Source organism: Taudactylus pleione, unplaced genomic scaffold (genome assembly GCF_031769625.1).
Source record: "Taudactylus pleione unplaced genomic scaffold, aTauple2 ptg000332l, whole genome shotgun sequence".
Classification (NCBI taxonomy): domain Eukaryota; kingdom Metazoa; phylum Chordata; class Amphibia; order Anura; family Myobatrachidae; genus Taudactylus; species Taudactylus pleione.
The window spans coordinates 1,893,432-1,915,476 of NW_028284733.1; the positions used below are offsets into that span (position 1 = coordinate 1,893,432).

Genomic DNA, 22,045 nt, shown 5'->3' on the forward strand with positions numbered 1-22,045 from the left:
TAATAAAAACAGTATGTGCCAGTAAGACAAGCAGGGAGGGGAAGAGGGTATTAAGATAGGTAAAAAGAGAGACTCCAATATTTAAAACTCTTTTAAAAACAATGTTTACAAAACGAGGTGAAATGATATTCAATGTCCGGATGATTAGGAGGGATCAAGACATTTTAGCTACTGTCCCTGATTGCCCCTACCTGTGGGTTCCTCTGGGACTCCTGCAGTATGCAATCTTCTCCTCCTTTGCTGTTCAGAATACTCCACAGGGATCCAACTGGAGCATGCCACAGCAGCTGGTGATGACATCACTTGCTGGTGGCTTGCTTCTCTCACAGTCCTGCTTGAAGTTGCACACTGCTGTGCTCTGTCTTCCAACATCTCATGTCTTTCAAAATACATTGTCAAGGATTTTTTCTTAATGAATGGGTGTTGTTTAAATAGCAAACTTTCTTGAAATGAAAAATGGTGGGCAGAACAGGAAGTGACCTATATTTGGCGGTAACAATATAATCCTATTAGTCACATAGTTTAGGTCTCTTACAAAGGAATAGGGTAGAATAGAAAAGTAGGGAATTAAGGAAAAAAAGGGGGGAGAAGGATGGGAATAAAAACTGGTTTGACTTTTAACATATATATATATATATATATATATATATATAAATTAAAAAATAAAAATTTTAAAGAAAAAGTTTAAAATAAAATAAAAGGTTTAAAAATGATAAAATTTGTTGTGTGTGTATTACATGATTATAAAAAAGCTTTGAGCTCAATATCAATATTTAGCCCTTTCGGTTCTAAGGTTTTCATTGGTAGATCCATCTTGTTTCATTGAGTTTTAAAGTTGTTACCAAATCTTCTTTCTCCAATTAGGAGTGATTTTTTTGGACTCCTATGAATTTCAGACCGGAGATGTCTTTACTATGCTTCTCTGCAAAATGGGCTGATACACTATGAGTTTGGAGTCCTCTTTTGATGTTGCAGAGATGCTCTGCCACACGGGTTCTGATTTTCCTTTTTGTTTGGCTTATATAATGTATTGTTTTCCCTAAAATGGCGTCATAGCCTGGCCATGCTCCCCACTGTATGCAGGCATTCAGCTCCCTCCCAGAAGGTGGGAGCTGAATGTCGGCAAGTATGTGTTAGCCATGCAAATGCACATGCAGACTAGCAAAAATATGTATTAACACCAAGGAAAATTATTTTACTTTTAGGTGATCAGGGGCAGGTCAAGACTACTTGTAATTAACTTTTTGGGAGCATTCTGATAATAAGGATTCAAGCTTCCTACTTTATCATTCAGACATAGATTTTTGAGCATACTTATAGAAATATATTTTTTTCTGCATCTCTGAGTTGGTGACTTGTTTCTACTGAATTAGAGGATCTTTTTAAGTTTATTTAATGTGACTGCCATTAACCAGATCCATATGCTACTATCATTGTCAGGCTCTGCATATGGAGAACATTGTGCTAGTTTTGCATGCGCTCGGAAATGTTGCTTATTTTGCTTCCATCTCAACATTGGCCCCCTATACAAACTGTGTGTTGTCCAGTAGAATGCATACAGTATGCTTATCTAAAGTGATTGTGTACAGGCTTATGTGTTTATCTTACAGTATGTTTTTGTGAGTAATTAGTTAACTGAAATCCTTTAGAATACTTTATTACCTTTTGCTATAGTGCAGGACTCACACACAGGCTACCCTGGGAATAGTCTACTTTTCACTAGCAAAATAGCTTTAACCAAGGTCAGACTGGCCCACAGGTCTACAGGGGAAACATGGGTGCCCAGAGGGGGGAGGACAGATACTAAATTCCTTGTGCCCATGCTTGTTGGAGGGGCCCAAAAGACAGATGTTCCAGGTGCAAAACAGACAAGTTTTTGAAAAAGTCCATTCTTCCAGAATAACTGTATTTTTGTACCATTTCATAAATAGGGACAGATGTACTAAGCTCTAGAAAGTGATAAATTGGAGAGTGATAAACTATCAACCAATCAGCTTTTAACTGTAATGTTTTAAACACAGCCTGTAACATGACAGTTAGGAGCTGAGTGGCTGGTAGTTCATCACTTTCCAAATTATCACTTTCTAGAGCAGAGTACATCTCCCCCATATACTATACAATTGATGCAAATGTTAGTCTGCTTTGAAACAATAAACATTATAATTTTCAAACTATTATATAATTTATTTACAAAATATGATTTATTTTTTAAATTGAAAGAGAAAAAGAACCTGAGCTTATAGAGCAAAATTAGTTATATTTTTGAATTCACCATGCACTAATTATAAAAGATCACCTAAAAAAACTATAACCTCAAAAATGCGGCAGACCAATGTTATTACCCCCACACCCAGACTCCAAAGTGTCAGGGAATAGCCATGATGCTATCAGTACAATACTGTTTTTTCCTAGAAGGGTAGTCTGCATTTTTTCATGTGCCCCACTTCAATAAGGATTCCGAACCTGTACTGACTGGTCTTGGACTGGTTGACATCATGTTGCTTGAACCACATCAAGAGTGTCCCTTCCCCCTGCTATAGTGCCACCAGCCCTGGCTGGTAAAGCCTAGTTCTGGTAATGGAAATTTCTAGGGGCCATGTTTTGGGCCCCAATTATTTCACCACTGGCCAGTGCTAATTTCAAATTTTGGGGGGACCCCACACCATTTTAGAATAACAAAACATTTGCATATACAGTACTTGCATAGCAAATAAAGAAAAGCCTGCACAAATTCAAGAGATCTGTACTATTAATGATTTGCCCAAGATACCTATTACCTGTAGTTTAACTTTTATTTTTAGCATTTTTTTCCAGCAGGGTTTGCAGTGGGTTCAAAACCCTCCAAATGGTAAATAACTTAGTGTGGTTTCACTGAGGGATTGGAATGACTTTGAATTTAATTACTATACAAAAAAGTGCTTTAGAAAATTTAGCTGGTATTCCATTAATTAACACAATTTACAATAGATACGGTGATATCAAAAATAAAGATAAAGTAGAAGGAGGATGAGTTCTACAATATGTTGATATACTGTGGATAAAAAATGTATGACATATTATTGGGGATATTTGTGTGCAGCCTTAAGGATTAGCAGAGTACTGTACACACCAGCGGTTAATTGTGTAGACCATGACCAGTCAGGTAACTTAACCAGGCTCTGTGGTTTATTTATAGAAAGTGAATGTCCAGCCGTACTCACTGTAGTACATATATAGCAATAGAGTGGAGCCTGTAGCAAAGAAGGAGTGCAGAGGGCTCCCCAGCCAGTCACTCTCTTCTCTGAGGAAAACGATGCAGGGTCTGCAATGATGGATGCAGCGTGTGAATGTCGCGTTCTATATTATGTCATACACAGTGGCAAGGTGGTGCCACGCATGTGCAGATACACTACTGGTGACCATCTTAGTTAGAGAACAAAGCTTCCCTGGAAGAGCCATTTTGTTAGAGACTGAGCAGTAGTGCACTCCACTTCTAAAGGTAGGTAAAAACTGGCCGATATATTGGCCAATCAATTGATCGGCCAATATACTATCGTGCCCCCATCGATCAGTGTGTACAGATGATATGTCTTTGAAAGTCCCGCCTGCATCTCATGAAGTCAGATGCAGGCGGGACTTTGGCGGGCAGGTTCTGCAGTATCCACTTGTTAGAACACACCTCTCCTGAATCCTGATACCTTCCTCCACTCTCCAACGTGACTCAAACCTTAGGGATTCTTTTTGAAGGATGAGTATAATGAATCCCAATATATGTTTATATAATAAACCTTTATTTAAAAAAATGGAAGTTAAAAATGGGAAGTTCTTTAGCCAACAGCGGCAGGCATGTGTTCCTAGATATCTTTATTATAGGAATAGCATTTCCTTGTTTCTCTGATAGTTAGTAATGCTTTTAAGTAAACATAAACTTCAATTTGTTTAAAAGGTCTAATAATAAAAATAAAATTGTATGTACTTTTTTGTGTAAAAAAGTGTTTTTTTTTTACAGAAATGATTTCAATTCAATTTCTATATTCAAATACTGAGGTTACAATGTGATTAAAAGAAAGATCCATTTTATTTAATTCTTCTTTACTGCAATGACTATATATTCCCCTCTCCAATTTGGGTTGATTTTTTGGATTCCCATGAATTTAAGTCCTTTTGGGTTTTTATTATGATGTTTCAAGAAATGGGCTGAAAAACTGTGAGTTGTTAGACCTTTTTTGATGTTGTAAATATGGTCTGATATTCTGACCTTACTTTTTCTTTTAGTCTGTCCAACATATTGGATACCACACATGCATTCTATTAAATAGATTTCTCCTTCATTTTTCCTGGAAATGTGTTCTTTGATTTCATATTTGTTCTGTGTATTGGTTGAGTGAAATTCTTGCATGGATTTGGTGTTTAATTTTTTGCTTTTAAAACCCATACAATTTGTACAGTGATGGAATCCTTTCTTTGCATTTGTCAATGTTTCCTCTTTAATTTGTACTTTAATAGCTTCTGGTAAGGTGCTGTTTTAAGTTTTTTGCTTTTATATAGACAACTTTTTGTCTTCCCAGAAATTTTTTTCTTGCATCCTCATCAAGTTTCAGTATGTGACAATGACATTTTAGGATGTTTTCTATTTCTTTATGGTTTCCATTGAATTGTGTTACAAAGGTAGTTTGTATTCCCATTTAATTTTTTATTGTTTTGTAAGAGAGAAATTCTATCCAGTTGGGTAATTTTGTTCGGTTTCTGTTGTAATATTGTTTCTTTATGACCTTTCTAAATGACTTTGTTGTTCAATTTTCTACATTTCCATGCAGTTTCTTCTTAACCAATGGAATTGACCCCCTGGAATATTACCTATCCAGTTTTGATAGTGATTGATGTTAACTACCAGAATATTGTTCCCTTTTACCTATTTCTTATGTGTTCCTGTGTTGATTTTTTATCTTTGATGTAGATCTCCAGATCCAGGAAGATGACTATATATGTACTGTAGTTGGTTGTGAACTTTAGATTCAGGAGATTATTATTCATATGCGATATACAATTATTTGTTTCTTCCTGAGGACCATTCCAAGTAAATAAAATTATCATCAAAACATGATTCCAGCAGATGATTTTGCTGACAAAAATGTTGTTATTCCAAATGTTTTGGTCCTCCCACCATGCCAAGAAAAGATTGGCATTACTGGGGACAAATGACGTCCCCATCGCCATTCCCTTTAATTGGAGAATTAACTCACCATCATACCAGAAATAGTTGTGTCTCAAAATAAACTCTATGTTGGCCATAATTACATTTATTTGCTGATTTGACATTCCTGTTTGTGTAGATAGATAGTGTTGTGAGGCTGCACAGCCATCATACTGATTGATGACTGTGTAAAGTGACTTAATGTCACTTGTGCAAATTATGTAAGTGTCTTTCCATTCAATCCTATCCAGCAATTGTAGTATGTTCATAGTGACTTTCAAGAAATTCCTTTGTTTGACAACTAACTCCTGCAAAAAGAAGTCCACACACTTTGATAAGTAAGCAGAGGGAAAGATGATGTTTTCAGTTTTTGAGAGGTTGAGTTTTAGAAAGTGGTGGTCCATCCATGTTGAAATGGTCAACGTGCTGTTGGTAGCACAAAAGAGTTCAAAGAATGAGAGATCAGGGAAAGAGAAAGAATCGCACACAGTGCTCCCGAGCCGCAGCATAGTTGACATGCTACATTCATTTTGGGGCATGGACTGGACAGTGACAACCAGCTTTCTTTAAAACAGGGGCATGTCAGCCTCATATCTAGACATGCTGAGACTAAGGTCTTCCAATGCAGCTTTACTGGCAGCATGAAAACTCCAGCCATCCTGGGTAACCCGAGAGATATTCAGATGGCCGATGTTCTCCACAGATGATTCAGACACGACATCGGATCAGAGAAGCCTGCAACACTGGCATATTATTGCACAGCCACTGCGTACAAAGTTGGTTTGGCTCAAACGCATGCAGCCGCTTCATACAAAGTCGCAGCAGCTGTGCAATAGCACACAACTCTGAATCAGTTTAGTTCACTGTAATTTGCAGAATCCACAATAGTCCCTTAGATCCCCATTTTTCAATTTTATTTTTACTTAAAACAATGTGAGAACGGGTGTTATTCACACACTTTTCACAGTATTTTAGTATTGCCTAAATTATACTAAAGGTACTGGCATGACCTATTCTGCATGTATTCAAAATGTGTTCTGCGAGACCGCTCGCAGTGCACCCAAAGCCACAGAATGATTGAAATGCTGCAGCCATTTGAATGCAGGGAGGGGCAGCGATAGAAGCCATGTCGCCCCCATTTTGTAGGCCTGCTGGGGCCAGATTTCCTGGTTCTGGCTGAGCAGTTCTGTCGGCCAGTCTGAGTAAGCTTAGGCCTACTCATATGGGTGAAGACTGCTTCCATCATGGATGCAGCACTCTGATGGCAGGAGGCATCTTTTGTCATCACACACCTCTTGCTGCATTATTATATGTTAGCATTGCTGCTGCATCCAAAGATGCAGCAGCAACATTATTCATGTCCATCTCTAAATCAGGCCCATTGACATTTGGATAGTGCAGGCCTGACCTGTTCCCTGCTCAAATTAGCAGGATAGAGGAATTATGGATGTGCTACAAAGGTGGTGAAATCCATTTATCAATGGAAATAATCACAATAAACATATAATGTACCCAGTGGCGTCACTCACCTTGGTGACCACCGGCACGGACTCCAGAGAGGATAGTAGTGCTCAGCCTCATCGGTAGAGAATGTTGCCTTATGTCCCAAACCCCAGCTTAAGTCACTCTGGGGGTTTAGTAGATTCGGGCTGCCCCCAAGGACCAGTCTGTGTGCAGTGCCAGCTCCCTCACTGTGTCAGGAGCTGAGTGCTGCATGTAAAGCAACAGTGTAGCACCCGACTCATGTCACTGAGGAGTCGGCACTTTGGTGTCACCCCTCAGCGGGTGACTACCGGGTGCGGCCCACAACCCCTGCACACGCTTTGTGATGCCATTGCATGTGACCATATACACCTACCCATAACCCCCTGCTCTCTTCCAGATACAGCCCTGCAGCATATGTGATAGAAGATGTTTTCTGAGAAAATTATATTCTTTAATTCACGTACAGTAACATCATAAAGACTTTTCTGCAGTTGTTATAACGCTGTTTCTGGTGTCTTTAATTTTATACAGTACATTAAATCAAAATGTTTTTGTTTCTTCGCAGTCCCACCAAAATCTGTGACTGTCACCCTCATAGGAAGCCAAGAATTAATAGAAGGAAGTGATGTGACTTTATCATGCAGCAGCAATTCCAACCCTCCTGCATCTACATATGAATGGTATGAAGGGAAGAATAAAACTAGATTACCGATCAAAGGGATGCACATTAGAATAAGTAATGTGAGATGGGACACTGAACCCTGTTCCTGTACTGCAATAAATGAAGTTGGCAGAGGAGATTCAGCTCTAACAGAGATTCCTGTGCAATGTACGTATACACAATCAGCACTTACATAGATATTCAGTATATGTAGTCTATATAAATATATTAGGATGACTGAGTGCTAAGTACTATTGTTAGTTAATTCCTATTGATCTATGTGAAAAATTGTAAATTAAAATAAGTAACAATAATTAAAAAAAAAATGCTTAAAAAAACCCACAAAAAAAATAATAATAAAATAAATCAAAATAAATAAATAAATTAATAAAAACAGTATGCACCAGCAAGACAAGCAGGGAGGGGAAGAGGGTATTAGGATAGGTAAAAAGAGTGACTCCAATATTTAAAACTCTTAAAAACAATGTTTAGAGCAGGAGGTGAAGTGATATTCAATGTCCGGATGATTAGGAGGGATCAAGATATTTTAGCTACTGTCCCTGACTGCCCCTACCTGTGGGTTCCTCTGGGACTCTTGCAGCATGCGATCTTCTCCTCCTTTGCTGTCCAGAATACTCCGCGGGCATCCGACTGGTGCATGCTGCAACAGCTGTTGATGATGTCACTTGCCAGTGGTTTGCTCCTCTGACAGTCCTGCTTGGAGTTGCACACTGCACTGCTCTGTCTTCCAATGTTTCATGTCCTTCAAGACACTTTGTCAAGGATATTTTCTGAATGGGTGTTGACTAAATAGCAAACTTTCTTGAAATTAAAAATGGTGGCCGGAACAGGAAGTGACCTATATTTGGTTGTAACCATATGTTCCTATTAGTCACATGATTAAGGTCTCTTAGAAATGAATAGGGTAGAATAGAAAATTAGGGAATGAAGGAAAAAAAGGGGGGGAGAAGGATGGGAATAAAAACTGGCTAATTTTTACTGAAAAACTCGGGTGAGATTGCAAACTCGATTAAACTCACCATTGGCCACACTCTGAAGTACTTTTCATGAAAAAGATACAACTCAGGAATTTACTAAGAAATTTGATTACAATCTTGGATGTAATTGTAGCAAACTCGCAGCTAATTAGAAGTTTCAAATAGACCACCTCCTGAGCTGCTATTTTGCCGGAAACATACACAAATTATACTATATCTTTATGTTTCTGCATATAAACCTTCACTAAAGTGTTAATTAAAAATAAAATGATGTACGGTCCCCACCAAAAAGCATAAGCAGCCCTGGGCTGCTCAGCCAGTCTTGGTTCCTAAAAATACGGGGGGAAAAACTAGTGGGGTTAACCCGTATTTCAGGAACCAGCACTGGGCAGCTAAGCCTGTCCTGGTTTTATAAATAGGGGGTGAAAAGATTTTATTGGGGTCCTCCTATATTTAAAACCAGCACCAGGCTCTGGAGCACCCTAGCCAACGCATCCCACTGGATTTCTACTTGGAGAAGTGGATCAATCGATGGGCAGTAGGTAAGTATGTGTGAGTGAGGTAGGTGTATGTAGTAAAGTTATACTTTCTATGGTGTGTGTTGTGTTGTGGTTTTTTAACTATTTTTTTTACAGTGGGGGTACAGGTGCAGGCCACCTGCTGGCACATGTAGTTCCAAAAGTGCCAAAGGGCAGACATGCTGCCACCATAGTTCCAAGGTAAAAAACAATAGTTTCTAATTTTTTACACTACTATTACCCCCATACCCACAGCCCACGGGTGCGGGAAAGAGCCCTGGGCTTCAAACTAAGCCTGGGGTGCTTGGGAGAGGGGTGACCCCTTTATTGGGGGGTCCAAACCTCCCCTGAGATCCCAGGCTTGGGCTGACCAGCTTGGGGTGATAATGCTTTGGCTGGTGTGATCTGGTGAAAGGTTCCCCTGGCTGTGGCATTTTACCCTGGCCTGTTTTGAGTCTGGTGCTGGTTTTAAATATAGGGGACCCCTACGCAATTTTTCACCCTATTTTTAAAACCAGGACAGGCTCAGCAACACAGTCCCTGTACCTAAAATACAGGGTAACCCAAATCATTTTGAAACCAGGACTGGATGAGCAGCCCAGGGCTAGTTATGCTTTTTTGGGGGAAACCCTAAGTAATATTTTTTAACATTTAACTTTTTTTTACATGTATAACACAAGCAGCCTTCACATATCTCACTGATATATGCAGGCTGCTTGACTGGGAGAGTTTAGCAGAGAGAAGACACTGCAAACTCGTGTGAGAAATCTCTATCTAATCTTACAACTACAGTAGGGAGAGAAATCTCGATCTGATTCACCATCGGAAAACTCACTATCTGCAAAACACGATTCTTAGTAAATTTCAGTATTTCAGAAGCCTAAAATCACCCGAGCTTAAGCGAGTTTAAAAACAGCAAAACTCAACCAAACTTGAATCTTAGTAAACTTACCCCTAAGAGAGTATAATGCCATTTAGCGCATCTTGAGGGAATGTACGGCATTGTAATGTAAGCCATGCAAATGCACATGCAGACTAGCAAAAATATGTATGAACACCAAGGAATATTGTGGGTGATCAGAGGCAGGTCAAGACTTCTTGTAATTAGCTTTTTGGGAGCATTCTGATAATATGGATTCAAGCTTCCTACTTAATCACTCAGACATAGATTATTGAGCATACTTATAGAAATATTTTTTTTCTGCATCTGAGTTGGTGACTGTTTTCTACTGAATTAGAGGATCTTTTTAAGTTTATTTATTGTGACTGCCATAAACCAGATCCATATGCTACTATCATTGACAGGCTCTGCATATGGAGGACATTGTGCTAGTTTTGCATGTTCTCGGAAATGTTGCTTATTTTGCTTCCATCTCAACATTGGCCCCCTATACAAACTGTGTGTTGTCCTGTAGAATGCATACAGTATGCTTATCTAAAGTGATTGTGTACAGGCTTATATGTTTGTCTTACAGTATGTTTTTGTGAGTAATTAGTTAACTGAAATCCTTTAGAATACTCTATTATCTTTTGCTATAGTGCAGGACTCACACACAGGCTACCCTGGGAATAGTCTACTTTTCACTAGCAAAATAGCTTTAACCAAGGTCAGACTGGCCCACAGGTCTACAGGGGAAACATGGGTGCCCAGAGGGGGGACGGCATATACTAAATTCCTTGTGCCCATGCTTGTTGGAGGGGCCCAAAAGACAGGTGTTCCAGGTGCAAAACACAGACAAGTTTTTGAAAAAAGTCCATTCTTCCAGAATAACTGTATTTTTGTACCATTTCATAAATAGGGACAGATGTACTAAGCTCTAGAAAGTGATAAATTGGAGAGTGATAAACTACCAACCAATCAGCTTTTAACTGTAATTTTTTAAACACAGCCTGTAACATGACAATTAGGAGCTGAGTGGCTGGTAGTTCATCACTTTCCAAAGTATCACTATCTAAAGCAGAGTACATCTCCCCCATACACTATACAATTGATGCAAATGTTAGTCTGCTTTGAAACAATAAACATTATAATTTTCAAACTATTAGATTATTTATTTACAAAATATGATTTTTTTTTTAAATTGAAAGAGAAAAAGAACCTGACCTTATTGAACAAAATTAGTTATATTTTTGAATTCACCATGCACTAATTATAAAAGATCACCTAAAAAAACTATAACCTCAAAAATGCGGCAGACCAATGTTATTACCCCCACACCCAGAGTCCAAGGTGTCAGGGATTAGCCTTGATGCTATCAGTACAATACTGTTTTTTACTAGGAGGGTAGTCTGCATTTTTTCATGTGCCCCACTTCAATAAGGATTCCGAACCTGTACTGACTGGTCTAGGACTGGTTGACATCATGTTGCTTGAACCACATCAAGAGTGTCCCTTCCACCTGCTATAGTGCCACCAGCCCTGGCTGGTAAAACCTAGTTCTGGTAATGGAAATTTCTAGGGCCCATGTTTTGGGCCCCATTTTTTTTTTACCACTGACTAGTGTTGATTTCACATTTTGGGAGGACCCCACACCATTTTAGAATAACAAAACATTTGTGTATGCAGTACTTTCATAGCAAATAAAGAAAAGCATGCACAAATTCAAGAGATCTGTACTATTAATGATTTTCCCAAGATACCTATTACCTGTAGTTTATCTTTTATTTTTAGCATTTTTTTCCAGCAGGGTTTGCAGTGGGTTCAAAACCCTCTGAATGGTAAATAACTTAGTGTGGTTTCACTGTGGGCTTGGAATGACTTTGAACTTAATTACTACACAAAAAAGTGCTTTAGTACATTTAGCTGGTATTCCGTTAATTAACACAATTTACAATAGATACGGTGAGTAGATTACACAAGTGATATCAAAAATAAAGATAAAGTAGAAGGAGGATGAGTTCTACAATATGTTGATATACTGTAGATAAAAAATTTATGACATAATATTGGGGATATTTGTGTGCAGCCTTAAGGAATAGCAGAGTACTGTACACACCAGCGGTTAATTGTGTAGACCATGACCAGTCAGGTAAATTAACCAGGCTCTGTGGTTTATTGATAGAAAGTGAATGTCCAGCCGTACTCATTGTAGTACATATATAGCAATAGAGTGCTCCCCAGCCAGTCACTCTCTTCTCTGAGGAAAACGATGCAGGGTCTGGAATGATGGAATGTCGCGTTCTGTATTATGTCATCATACACAGTGGCAAGGTGGTGCCACGCATGTGCAGATACACTACTGGAGACCATCTTAGTTAGAGAACAAAGCTTCCTTGGAGGAGCCATGTTGTTAGAGACTGAGAAGTAGTGCACTCCACTACTAAAGGTAGGTACACACTGGCCGATATATATTGGCCAATCAATTGATCGGCCAATATATTATCGTGCCCCCATCGATCAGTGTGTACAGGCGATATGTCTGTGAATGACGTCGTTCACAGACATATCGCATTGGTTGTGCTGCACAGCCGATTAACAGATACGTCTGCAGACATATCTGTCCATTGGCAAGTGTGTATGGGCGACCAGCCAATTGCCCAAACACACACAGTGGCAGCCGCAGGGAGGGGGGGAGGAATACGCCCACTGACCTGCCGGGACACGCCCTCGACCCACCCCCTCCCGCCGGGACCTGCTGCAGCATAAGATGATGGTCGTCCAGTGTGTATGAATGACCATCATCTGCATATATAACTTTTAGGTGTGTACCCACCTTAACACGTATAACTATTTACATATTTACAGCATTCGATTTTTGTGCTGTGATATCCATAACTCTTTTCTTCTGTTCTGTAGATGCTCCTAAAAAAGTTAATATTATTCAGATTAAAACAAAAGAAGAAGTCACTGAGCTGAAGTGTGATTTCCTGGTCAGCAGACCAAACGTGACTCATTACAGCTGGATGAAGGACAAAGTTTTATTATCAAATGAAATAGGACAAACCATGTTGGTAAACAACACTGAGGAGAATTATGGAAACTACTCTTGTATTGCACGCAACAAAGCTGGGAGTACCTCCTCTGATGAGGTCTACATTGAAGGTCAGTATCAAGTAATCCTGGTAGTGGCATAACTAGGACTGGGGGGGGGGGGTTGGGTGCCATCACCCACGGACCAGGTTATTGTTTTTAGTCAGTATAGTGCAGACTGCACAGGAGTGCGGTACGCACTACACAGTAAAACAAAAACACTGCCGCTGGTGCTGGGTAGTGTTTGTTTTAGCAGCCAATGAGAGTCAGACTTACTTTCATTGACTGCTGCACCCATAGCTGAAACTGGGTTGGAGCTCGCTCATGAGCTCCGCCTTCCAGCTCCGCATTGGGTGAAGGGAGACATGTCATGATGTCTCTCCCATGGTGCAGAGCGGGGTGATGGAGGAGCGGATGGCGGTGGGCACAGGAGCAGGGATTAAGGTAAATATTGTATTTTGTTATGTGTGTGTCTTTGTGTTATGTATAAGGGTGCACTACTGGGGCACTGTATAAGGGTGCACTACTGGGGGCACTGTATAAGGGGCACTACTAGGGGAACTGTGTAACAGGCACACAGGGGGCACTGCATAAGTGGCACTGCTAATGGAGACATTGCATAAGGAACACTACTACAGTGGACATTGCAAGAGGGGCACTACTACTAGAGGCATAAGGTGGATATGGAATGGAAATAAATGTTCCCACAGTGATGAGAAACTTTTTCAGTGGCCATACCCCTTGTTGCATGTGACCATGCCCACTTTTTTGGTGTGCACACATACTTTGGGGGAGGAGACTCCATTTTGTAACTTATCCTTTGCTCCACTGTGGGGTGGCGAATAGCAGGACAGACTTACCTGCTTCCAGCTGTGCAGGTCCCCCAGAGTCTTCCTCCAGTGCCCGAGTGCGTCCTCTGGCTCCGTCTGCAATGCTGACATTGTGTTCTACCAGCAGAACAAAATAAAGTTTCGAAAAAAAAATTTTTTTTTTTCTAAACAGTACTGTGTGCTGCTGGGAGACCACATGACAGACCAGCAGGACGAAGCTGGAGGCGCTGCGGCGGGCAGGTAAGTGCGGGACGGGGGGAGGTGGGGCACACAAACGTACCGCAGCTGTAAGTTGTGCTGCGCATGCACTGGGTTTATGATTGTAACAGCGCATGCGCAGCACGGATTCCAGCTGCGGTAGGTTAGAGCAGGCAGGAAAAAGTATCTATTTCCCGAAAAGCTGTCATCGCAGAAATGACAGCTTTTCGGAATAGATACTTATAGGGAGGAGGAATGATGAATTCCTCAGATAATTAGGTAGAACTCCATGCGAGATCTAAACCTAATTACCTCCCTCGATATTTTAGGTATGATGAATAGGCCCCTGAAGGAGCTCACACACTGAGGCAGAGCAGGCTTGGTGAACTGATCATTCCTCTTAGAATATGAGCTATGACTTATGCCATGCTGACAATCAGCTCATAGCTTTGGGAGTAGTTTCAGGCCTCAAAAGTTGATTTATAGTTGGGTGCACTATAACCATACCTCTTAGATTCAGGCTCCTAGGCCAGGTAAGTTATTTGTTAGGCCTTATGTAATAGCCATATATGCACTTAATGCTATAATGGGACTGACTGCTGCTTGTTTCATGTACTTAGTCACTGACTCTTGTTTATGCTGAATATGCAGCTCCTGGCATGAATTTCTATTTGACTCCACACACTTCAGGATCCTGCACTAACCTAGCATGTCCTTACCTTGGCTTAGTTGGCTAGAGCCATTTTTAGTTCTCATAATCCTGCAACAAAGTGATGCAATCAACAAACAGACTTATACAGTTGGAGTATTGATTCATGTGGATACCGTACATAGCTGTGAGCAGGGCCGTAGCTTGGGTAGTGCGGCCGGTGCCATCGCACAGGGCACCACAGGTCTGGGGGCGCTGTTTGGGCCTGTAAAATTTCTGTTTATTATCATTCTTGCTTGTAGCTTCCTCTTATTTTATCCCCAGGATCTCCTGGCCTCTCCTATCTCTTCCCTGGCCCTTCCCCATGAAGCCATGGCCCTTTTTTGGGTGCATTATGTACCTTTGAAAAATGAGGGGGGCGCCAATGCTCTTTCTGGCACAGGGCACCAAAAAGTCTAGTTACGGCTCTGGCTGTGAGCATTGTACATAAGGGATCCATTAGTTAATTGTCAATTAACAAACAATAATAACCCTAAAAACTAAAGAGAAATAAAGACACTGACAACTATAGCTTTGGAAAAAATGCACAGCTTTCATTGATTGACTGAATTCTGATTTGGATGGCTAAGAAGGCTCTACAAACTCTCAGCTCTACAAAATTGAGGGATGACTAAAATCCCCCCCCCTAGGTCCACTTGCACCATGAAAACTCACCTCACCTTCTCGAGCACAGTCCGAGCGCTACTGTAAAAAAGCGCCCAGGTTCTTGTCTAGGTAGGACAAATTCATCACTAAATCAAGGGTAAGTGCCCCACAATGAATTCTTGTACCACAATTGGCCGCTGAGTTGTAGCACCTTCCTGCATAGCTGCACCTCTCATAAAATGAAAAATTGTTACGTCATAAGACAAACAACATAAACAGCAAGGTTTTGGCAGAAGGGTGGAACATCCAAATCGAAAAAAACCCTCTACAATCACCAGATGCCTATTTATAAACTACTCTGATCAAGCACACCCCTCAAACTTTATTGGATAAAACTACTAACTGTCTATCACAACTAGCCAGCAACAATTCCGCCCAGCAACAGGGCTATATAAAGAAGCCAACAATCCAAACAACAGGATCCTTGAAAAAGTATCAGGCAGCTATGAAACGCGTTGGGCCAATGCTGGACCACGGGCTAAGCCAAGACTGAATAGAGCAGATACTAGCAGCACTGCGTGTGACATCATCAATATCCCCCATTACTGCAGCTTCTGGAAGCTGCCAGCATCACAGCACTACAGCCGCAAGACTGATCGGGGAGGACGACAGTACTGGTCTGAAGATCCCAGGATCTAGGCTAAGCTTAGGGAAAGTTTAAGAATACCCACTGCTTTCTTATACTGGAGCCCAAATATACTTAAAAAAGATGTATGAGGGGTGTAGGGAAAAGTAAGGCGCTTCTCTGGGTATAGCTGGCCTTTGTGACAAAAGGTTTCCTTAGTGAAACCAAGTAGAATATGTGAAAAAACAGAAGAATGTCACAATATAGGCGCTACCCAGTTAACCAAATACTTCTGGATCATAAATATGGTTTAATATTCAAAAACACAAATAAAACTGGAACAATATAAATCACACTATGCTTTCACAGACTGTATTAATAGATGGATGTCACAAATGGATAGAACTATAGGGTCTAGCAGCTTAATAAATACACAAATGTATAAAACAATTATAATCTGATGGAAATAAATGCAGCAATAAGACACAGGTGAGTTCTCACAAAGATGGATGATAAAATGAATGAACAATGAAATAAATAGATGGAATAGGTTCCCAATTGTGATTATGGGTGGGAAAATGATAAAATCAAAGTTCGCTGTCATAGATGGTACCGTTGGGTGGAAATCACAATGTGATAGGACCATATTGTGCAGCTGCTTTAAATAATGAATGCACAAATGTGTAGGAGCAATCATATAATACTGGAAATAGATGGAGCAATGAAACATATGAATTCTCATGGAGCAATGAAACATATATGAATTCTCACAGAGATGAAGGATACAATAAAATTGATGGATATAATAGTAGGCAATAAAATTAATATGCAATAAAAACAACCAGTTTCCGAATTGATAATGGGTGAGAAGAGTCCGTGAATCAAATAATAATGATATTCACATAAACAGGTAGAGTCCTACCGCCTGGTTGAAGAGGAGCTGCAGGTGATGATAAAGACAGCATGCAGAGTAACCGGTTTATCCTGCATGAGGCTCCAGAAGGTTTGTACCAGTTGCGGTGGAGAAAGTAGCTGGCCAGCGATTCTGATATTGTACAGGGAGTCCGCCGACGCATTTCAAGACACTGCCGGTCTCTTTGTTAAGGCATGGACTCACCTGTGCTGATGTCCCCTTTTTATGTGGATCCTGAAGGTCTGTGCTGTAAATCCGGGCTTCTGTTTGTCCCGCACTTCTGGATTGTGAGTACCGGATATGCTGCCACATAAACGTAGCAATTGTATACTGAAGGCTTCAATGTCTGCATAGTAGGTCGCAGCCATTTTCTTGTTGCATTTTTTAATCCTTCTGTTATTTAGCAAGAGATCCAGGTTTTAAAGACCGGAAGGGATGATTCCTACAGGATAATAGGTGGCTGTTCTGTGAGTTGTTAGAAGGTCAGCATTGATATAGGTGGCCATTTTCTTGTTGCTTCTTGTATGTAATTTAAAAATACCTACAGTTAAGACAATCAACACTTTTGTAGATGATTAGTCCTCCAGGATATATGGAAAAACAAAGAAATAAAATAAAGATTAGAAAGGAAAAATGTGGTATGAAGCAAAAAAATACAATGAGTCTACAAGAACCATTTGATCTCAAAGTCTTGGTTCCACCCGGTTGGAGCCAGGGTTTGAAGTTTGAAAATGGTTTGCATTTCAGTGCGAGCCAATTTGTTTTCAGTGTTCCTGTCTCTCCATGTGGATTTAACATTGGAGAGTCCCATAAACTATTTGTTGAAGGATGGGGAACATTGATGTTGTACTCTAAAGTGTTCAGATAAGCTGTGTGTGGTCAAACATTTCTAATATTTCTTATATGCTCTCCCAAGCGAGTTTTGAGAGATCTAGAGGTTCTCCCTATGTATGCTTTATCACAAGAGCAGATGATCATATAGAAAAAATTAGTAGTCTTTTGCAAGTCAGAAAATCTTTTATTTTGAAATTGACCCTATTCACCAAGGTGTCTGTATATTTAGAAGTCCCAGTGTTTATTTGTTTGCATGCAAAGCACATGCCACAACTGTGAAAACCCTTTGTTGGAATAGGATTGGAAGATTTGGTGGTCAAAGCGATTCTTACTAGATTGTTTTTCAGATTGGCCGCTCTTTTGTAAATAAATTTAGGATTGTTAGGGATGATGTCCTTGAGGACAGGGTCTTTACACAAGATATGCCAATATCATTCAATTATGGATTCAAACTAGGGATGTGCAGGCTCGGTTCTACTCGGTTCCGTTCGGTTCTTTTTACCGAATCTTATTGGCTATCCAAAACTCGTGACAGCTGAAACCCAATAAGATCCGGTAAAAAGAACCGAACGGAACCGAGTAGAACCGAGCCTGCACATCCCTAATTCAAACTGTCTTTGACTAGAATCAAATCTTGTAAGAAAGGACCATTGGTGTTCTGTGTTATTTAAGGGTAAATATTTGTTTTTTGTTGAAAGTAGGCTGGATCTTTCCATACTTAAAGAGGAAGTAGCTACTGAGTTTAATTCTTGTTCTTTATATCGCTTTTTCAGAAAGATTCTCTTCAAATCATTGATTTGTTCAGTGCATACAGTGTCTTCACTACAGTTATGCCTGATCCTGATAAATTGGCTTTTTGGAACACCTTGGAGCCAATTTTTATGATGTTCACTGTCAGAGGATATATAATTTGAGTATCTGTAGGTTTTTGGTACGTCATCGTTTGTATCATTTGATCTTTAATATAAATTTTCAAATCTAGGAAATAGATCTCTTTGTCACTTTTATTGAAGGTGAGTTTAATGTTTTTGTTGTTGTTGTTAATGCTTTCACAGAAGGCGTCCAATCTATCCTCTGTTCCTTTCCAGAAAAACACGATGTCATCATAGTACCGATTCTATTGTAATAAATTGGTATTGTATGCTCCATTGGAATATATTTCTTGTGACTCCCAGTATGCCATGAAAAGATTGGTGTAACTGGGAGCGAAGTGAGTTCCCATTGTGGTACCCCTTCTCTGTAAATAGTAATTACCATCAAAGAAAAATAAATTATTTTCTAATATGAATTAGATTGAGTCCTTAATGAAATCTATTACTTCTTTTGTGTAATCCGTTTGTTCTAAGAACCAATAAATTGATTCTGCTCCACGGTTATGCTCTGTTTTAGTGTATAATGATGTCACGTCGGCAGTAACTAAGAACAGATCAGGTTCCCAGGTAATATCTTGAAGTTTCTTAATGGTGTCACCGGTGTCTTTGAGATAAGTTGGATTCTAGATTACTAATGGTTTGTATAGATGGTCAATAAAGACTGAGATTAGATGTTAGGCTTCCGGTGCCCACAATGATGGGTCTTCCAGTGGGTGTTATGGCCCTTTGGTAGTATGTAAACTGTTGGAGTTATAGGGTCCTCTATATTGATGAAGTTATGTTCATCTTTAGTGATTCCTACTGTTTCAAGATGTTTATTGATGAGGTTTTTTTTTATACTTTTTTTTTATTGGAACATGACATTATGGTATAATTATAAGAAAAATATATTAATGTCAGAGATTAGATGATACAGAAAAAATATTAACATAATATAGATATGTACAGTAACATTTGTGATACAATTTGAGGTGACATCTGAAACAGGTGACTATTGTGAAAAACACTAAAGAAACTATACTCAATCATAATATTAATGTGAATGCAACAAAATGCCTATGTTCCAACCACTTTTTCTAATTTTCCTAAACCAAATAAACATGACCGTCTCTGGTGTTAAGACCAGTGAGGGTTGGGCAAATCTTAAGCAAACACTAAACTTCGTCAGTATAATCAGGTGCACAACCATCAAGTGCTACATCTGGGTCAGACTAAGGAACAGGAGACACTTTAGAATAAACCACCCCTTGTTACCGTGTGTAATGGTGGACAACATGGTTAGATAAACTCACATAAAAATGAAAGTGCTTAATGTCTTCAAATTCTAAACAGGAAGACATGACAAGGGGATTATTAGGATGGTCATGAGTAAAGGGGCTATGCATAATAAAAAAAAAAAATATATATATATATATATATATTTCCATACTAAACAGCCACTACTTGAACAAATAAATCAGCAGTAGTTATACATAACATTAAACAAAAAACAAATCCACGCTAATCGTCGAGTTTAGGGAAGATAAAATAATAATTTAAGGGTGTATAACTAAATAGGCTCAAGAGATAATAAAACCTATGTTCTTTGGATAGGTGAGTACCACATTAATTTGTAAATTAGCAGTAAGTACGCATAACTTCAGACAGAACCAAGATCCAAGCCAATAGTCTAGTCAAGGGGATATTAAGTAAACAGTGGACAGCATGTAATTAAAAAGACTCAGGAGATAAAAAGCCAGTGTTCTGCAATAAGTAGGTACCATTGTCATTTGGGCAGGTACCTAGTCATAATGTTAGCGGTGTATTTCAAAAATTGGGCTTGGACAAGACCAGTACTTCTATGTCCCCCCTCACCCCTAGTTGGTAATAAATGGCTCTTGTCCTCCTGCAATGTTTCTGACCTCCAGTTAAGGGTTGATGCTTGGGTTAATACCAAGAGGAATGGGTTAAACAGAGTCTGCCCAAGGACACAAGTGGACTCCTCCACAAATTCTGCAATAACAAGATGAGGAGTGAGTGGTGACTGTAGGTCAGTGCCTTTGTCAGTATCTTCAGCTGCATATCTAGCAAATGCCAGGTCTGGGTCATGTTGAGGAACAAATGAAACCTTGCAATTTTCTACCCCCTGTTCCTGTGTATCATGGCAGCCTTGATGGTCAGATAAAGGGGTAAGAAGAAGGTCAAAAGAAGACATTAAACGGTCAAATCGTTTATCTAATTCAGGTAGTAATCGCTTTAGTAACTCAGTCGCCAGTGATTTAGCGATCAATGTAGTATCAAACATTGACATATTGATACACAGAATGAATTACACTGAGCTAGTAAATTAGAAAAATATAACACTAAATGTAATATTAATGTGCAACACTAGGTGGCAGTATTACAGCATGCAATATAAGAATGACACACGTAAAACTAGGTAATGCAGATTTTACAAAACAATGGGATTGAAAAGTACAAATTTTGTCCTGACACACTATGGGAATTAAAATATAACATTAAGTTACTGTAAGTCCAAACAGTGACACAATACATGGGATAATTATCCAATTAGTCAGCACTTATCAGCAGTAGGACGGAGATACAGTGCAGTGATAGCATGTGAGAAGGGGGAAAGGGGAGAACACAGGAGGAGGGTAGGGAAAGGTTATGGATATGGGGGCAGATAAATACTTTGGGATGGGGAATAATACTTCAAATAGTGAGTCTCTGGCAGGAGAAGCTGACACAGGTCTGCAAGAACTGTCCTTTGCTGTAGATGGATGATGGGCAGCAGGAGGTGATCAGCTGTCAACAATAGCCCTCCCTGCAGGCAGCAGAAGTGAGGTAATGGCAAAAGCTGAAATCTGCACCCACCACAGGAAAGCTGGCACTACCAGATGGGTGTGCAGGCTCCAGTCAGAAAGATCCACTCAGAGATGAGTGCAGAGCCCGTGCAGTACACAGTGACAGATTAAGTGAGACAGTTCAAGCAGCTGCCGGGTTGGGCAGAGAAAGGAGCAGATGCCATGTACAGGAAGCAATGGGGATCTTGCATACAGGGAGCAAGTACAGCAGCAGGACAGTAGTCACAACCCGGAGATTCCAGAACCCAATTTGCAGGTTGAATCACACAGCAACCTGGCATCCAGAGCGTCCAATCCACCAGCAGGTAAGCTCCGCAGAGGGTGAGAGGGAAGGTGGTAGAGGAGGGATAACAAGACTTCTAACTCGCCTCACAGCTCTCCCTCACATGCAGGAGAATCAGGGAAAGGCATCACGGCAGGCACACTAGTGTGAGGCAGTAGATTACACCCCAGCAGAAGCAGTGTAGCATGTGCACTGTATTTTCGCGCCAACAGGATGCTGGCAGTCATGCAGGCCGTCCAATTTGATAGCCAGACTCCGGTGGATAACCAACCCTGAGGTCTAAGCAGGTTTCTTCACACTCCCCTACAATTAGGGAAAGCTGTGGAGTAGAAATGAGCTCTCTCAAGGTAAATAAAGAGTAAGATCAAGATAGATTCCACTTGAGACCTCAGGAGCTCAGGTAAAATGCAGCCATGCTGGATGCCCCACCCACCGGAAGTCTATTGATGATTTTTTGAAAATTATTTTTTATTTTGCTAGAAGGATCATTCTTCAGTTTTTGATACGTTTCCTGGTCAGATAATTGTCTGAAGATTTCTTTTTTA

At 40.0% G+C, this 22,045-nt stretch overlaps 1 protein-coding gene across 1 annotated transcript in view; it reads left to right on the plus strand.

Moving 5' to 3' along the window:
- Positions 1-17,088, plus strand: part of LOC148509077 (B-cell receptor CD22-like) — an 87,198-nt gene extending 70,110 nt beyond the window's left edge. The window contains exons 6-9 of the mRNA XM_088443619.1: positions 7,224-7,487; positions 12,632-12,881; positions 13,014-13,047; positions 17,023-17,088. Coding sequence (XP_088299745.1) covers positions 7,224-7,487; positions 12,632-12,881; positions 13,014-13,047; positions 17,023-17,088 — 614 coding nt within the window. The remainder of the gene's footprint in view (positions 1-7,223; positions 7,488-12,631; positions 12,882-13,013; positions 13,048-17,022) is intronic.
- Positions 17,089-22,045: the final 4,957 nt, after the last annotated feature.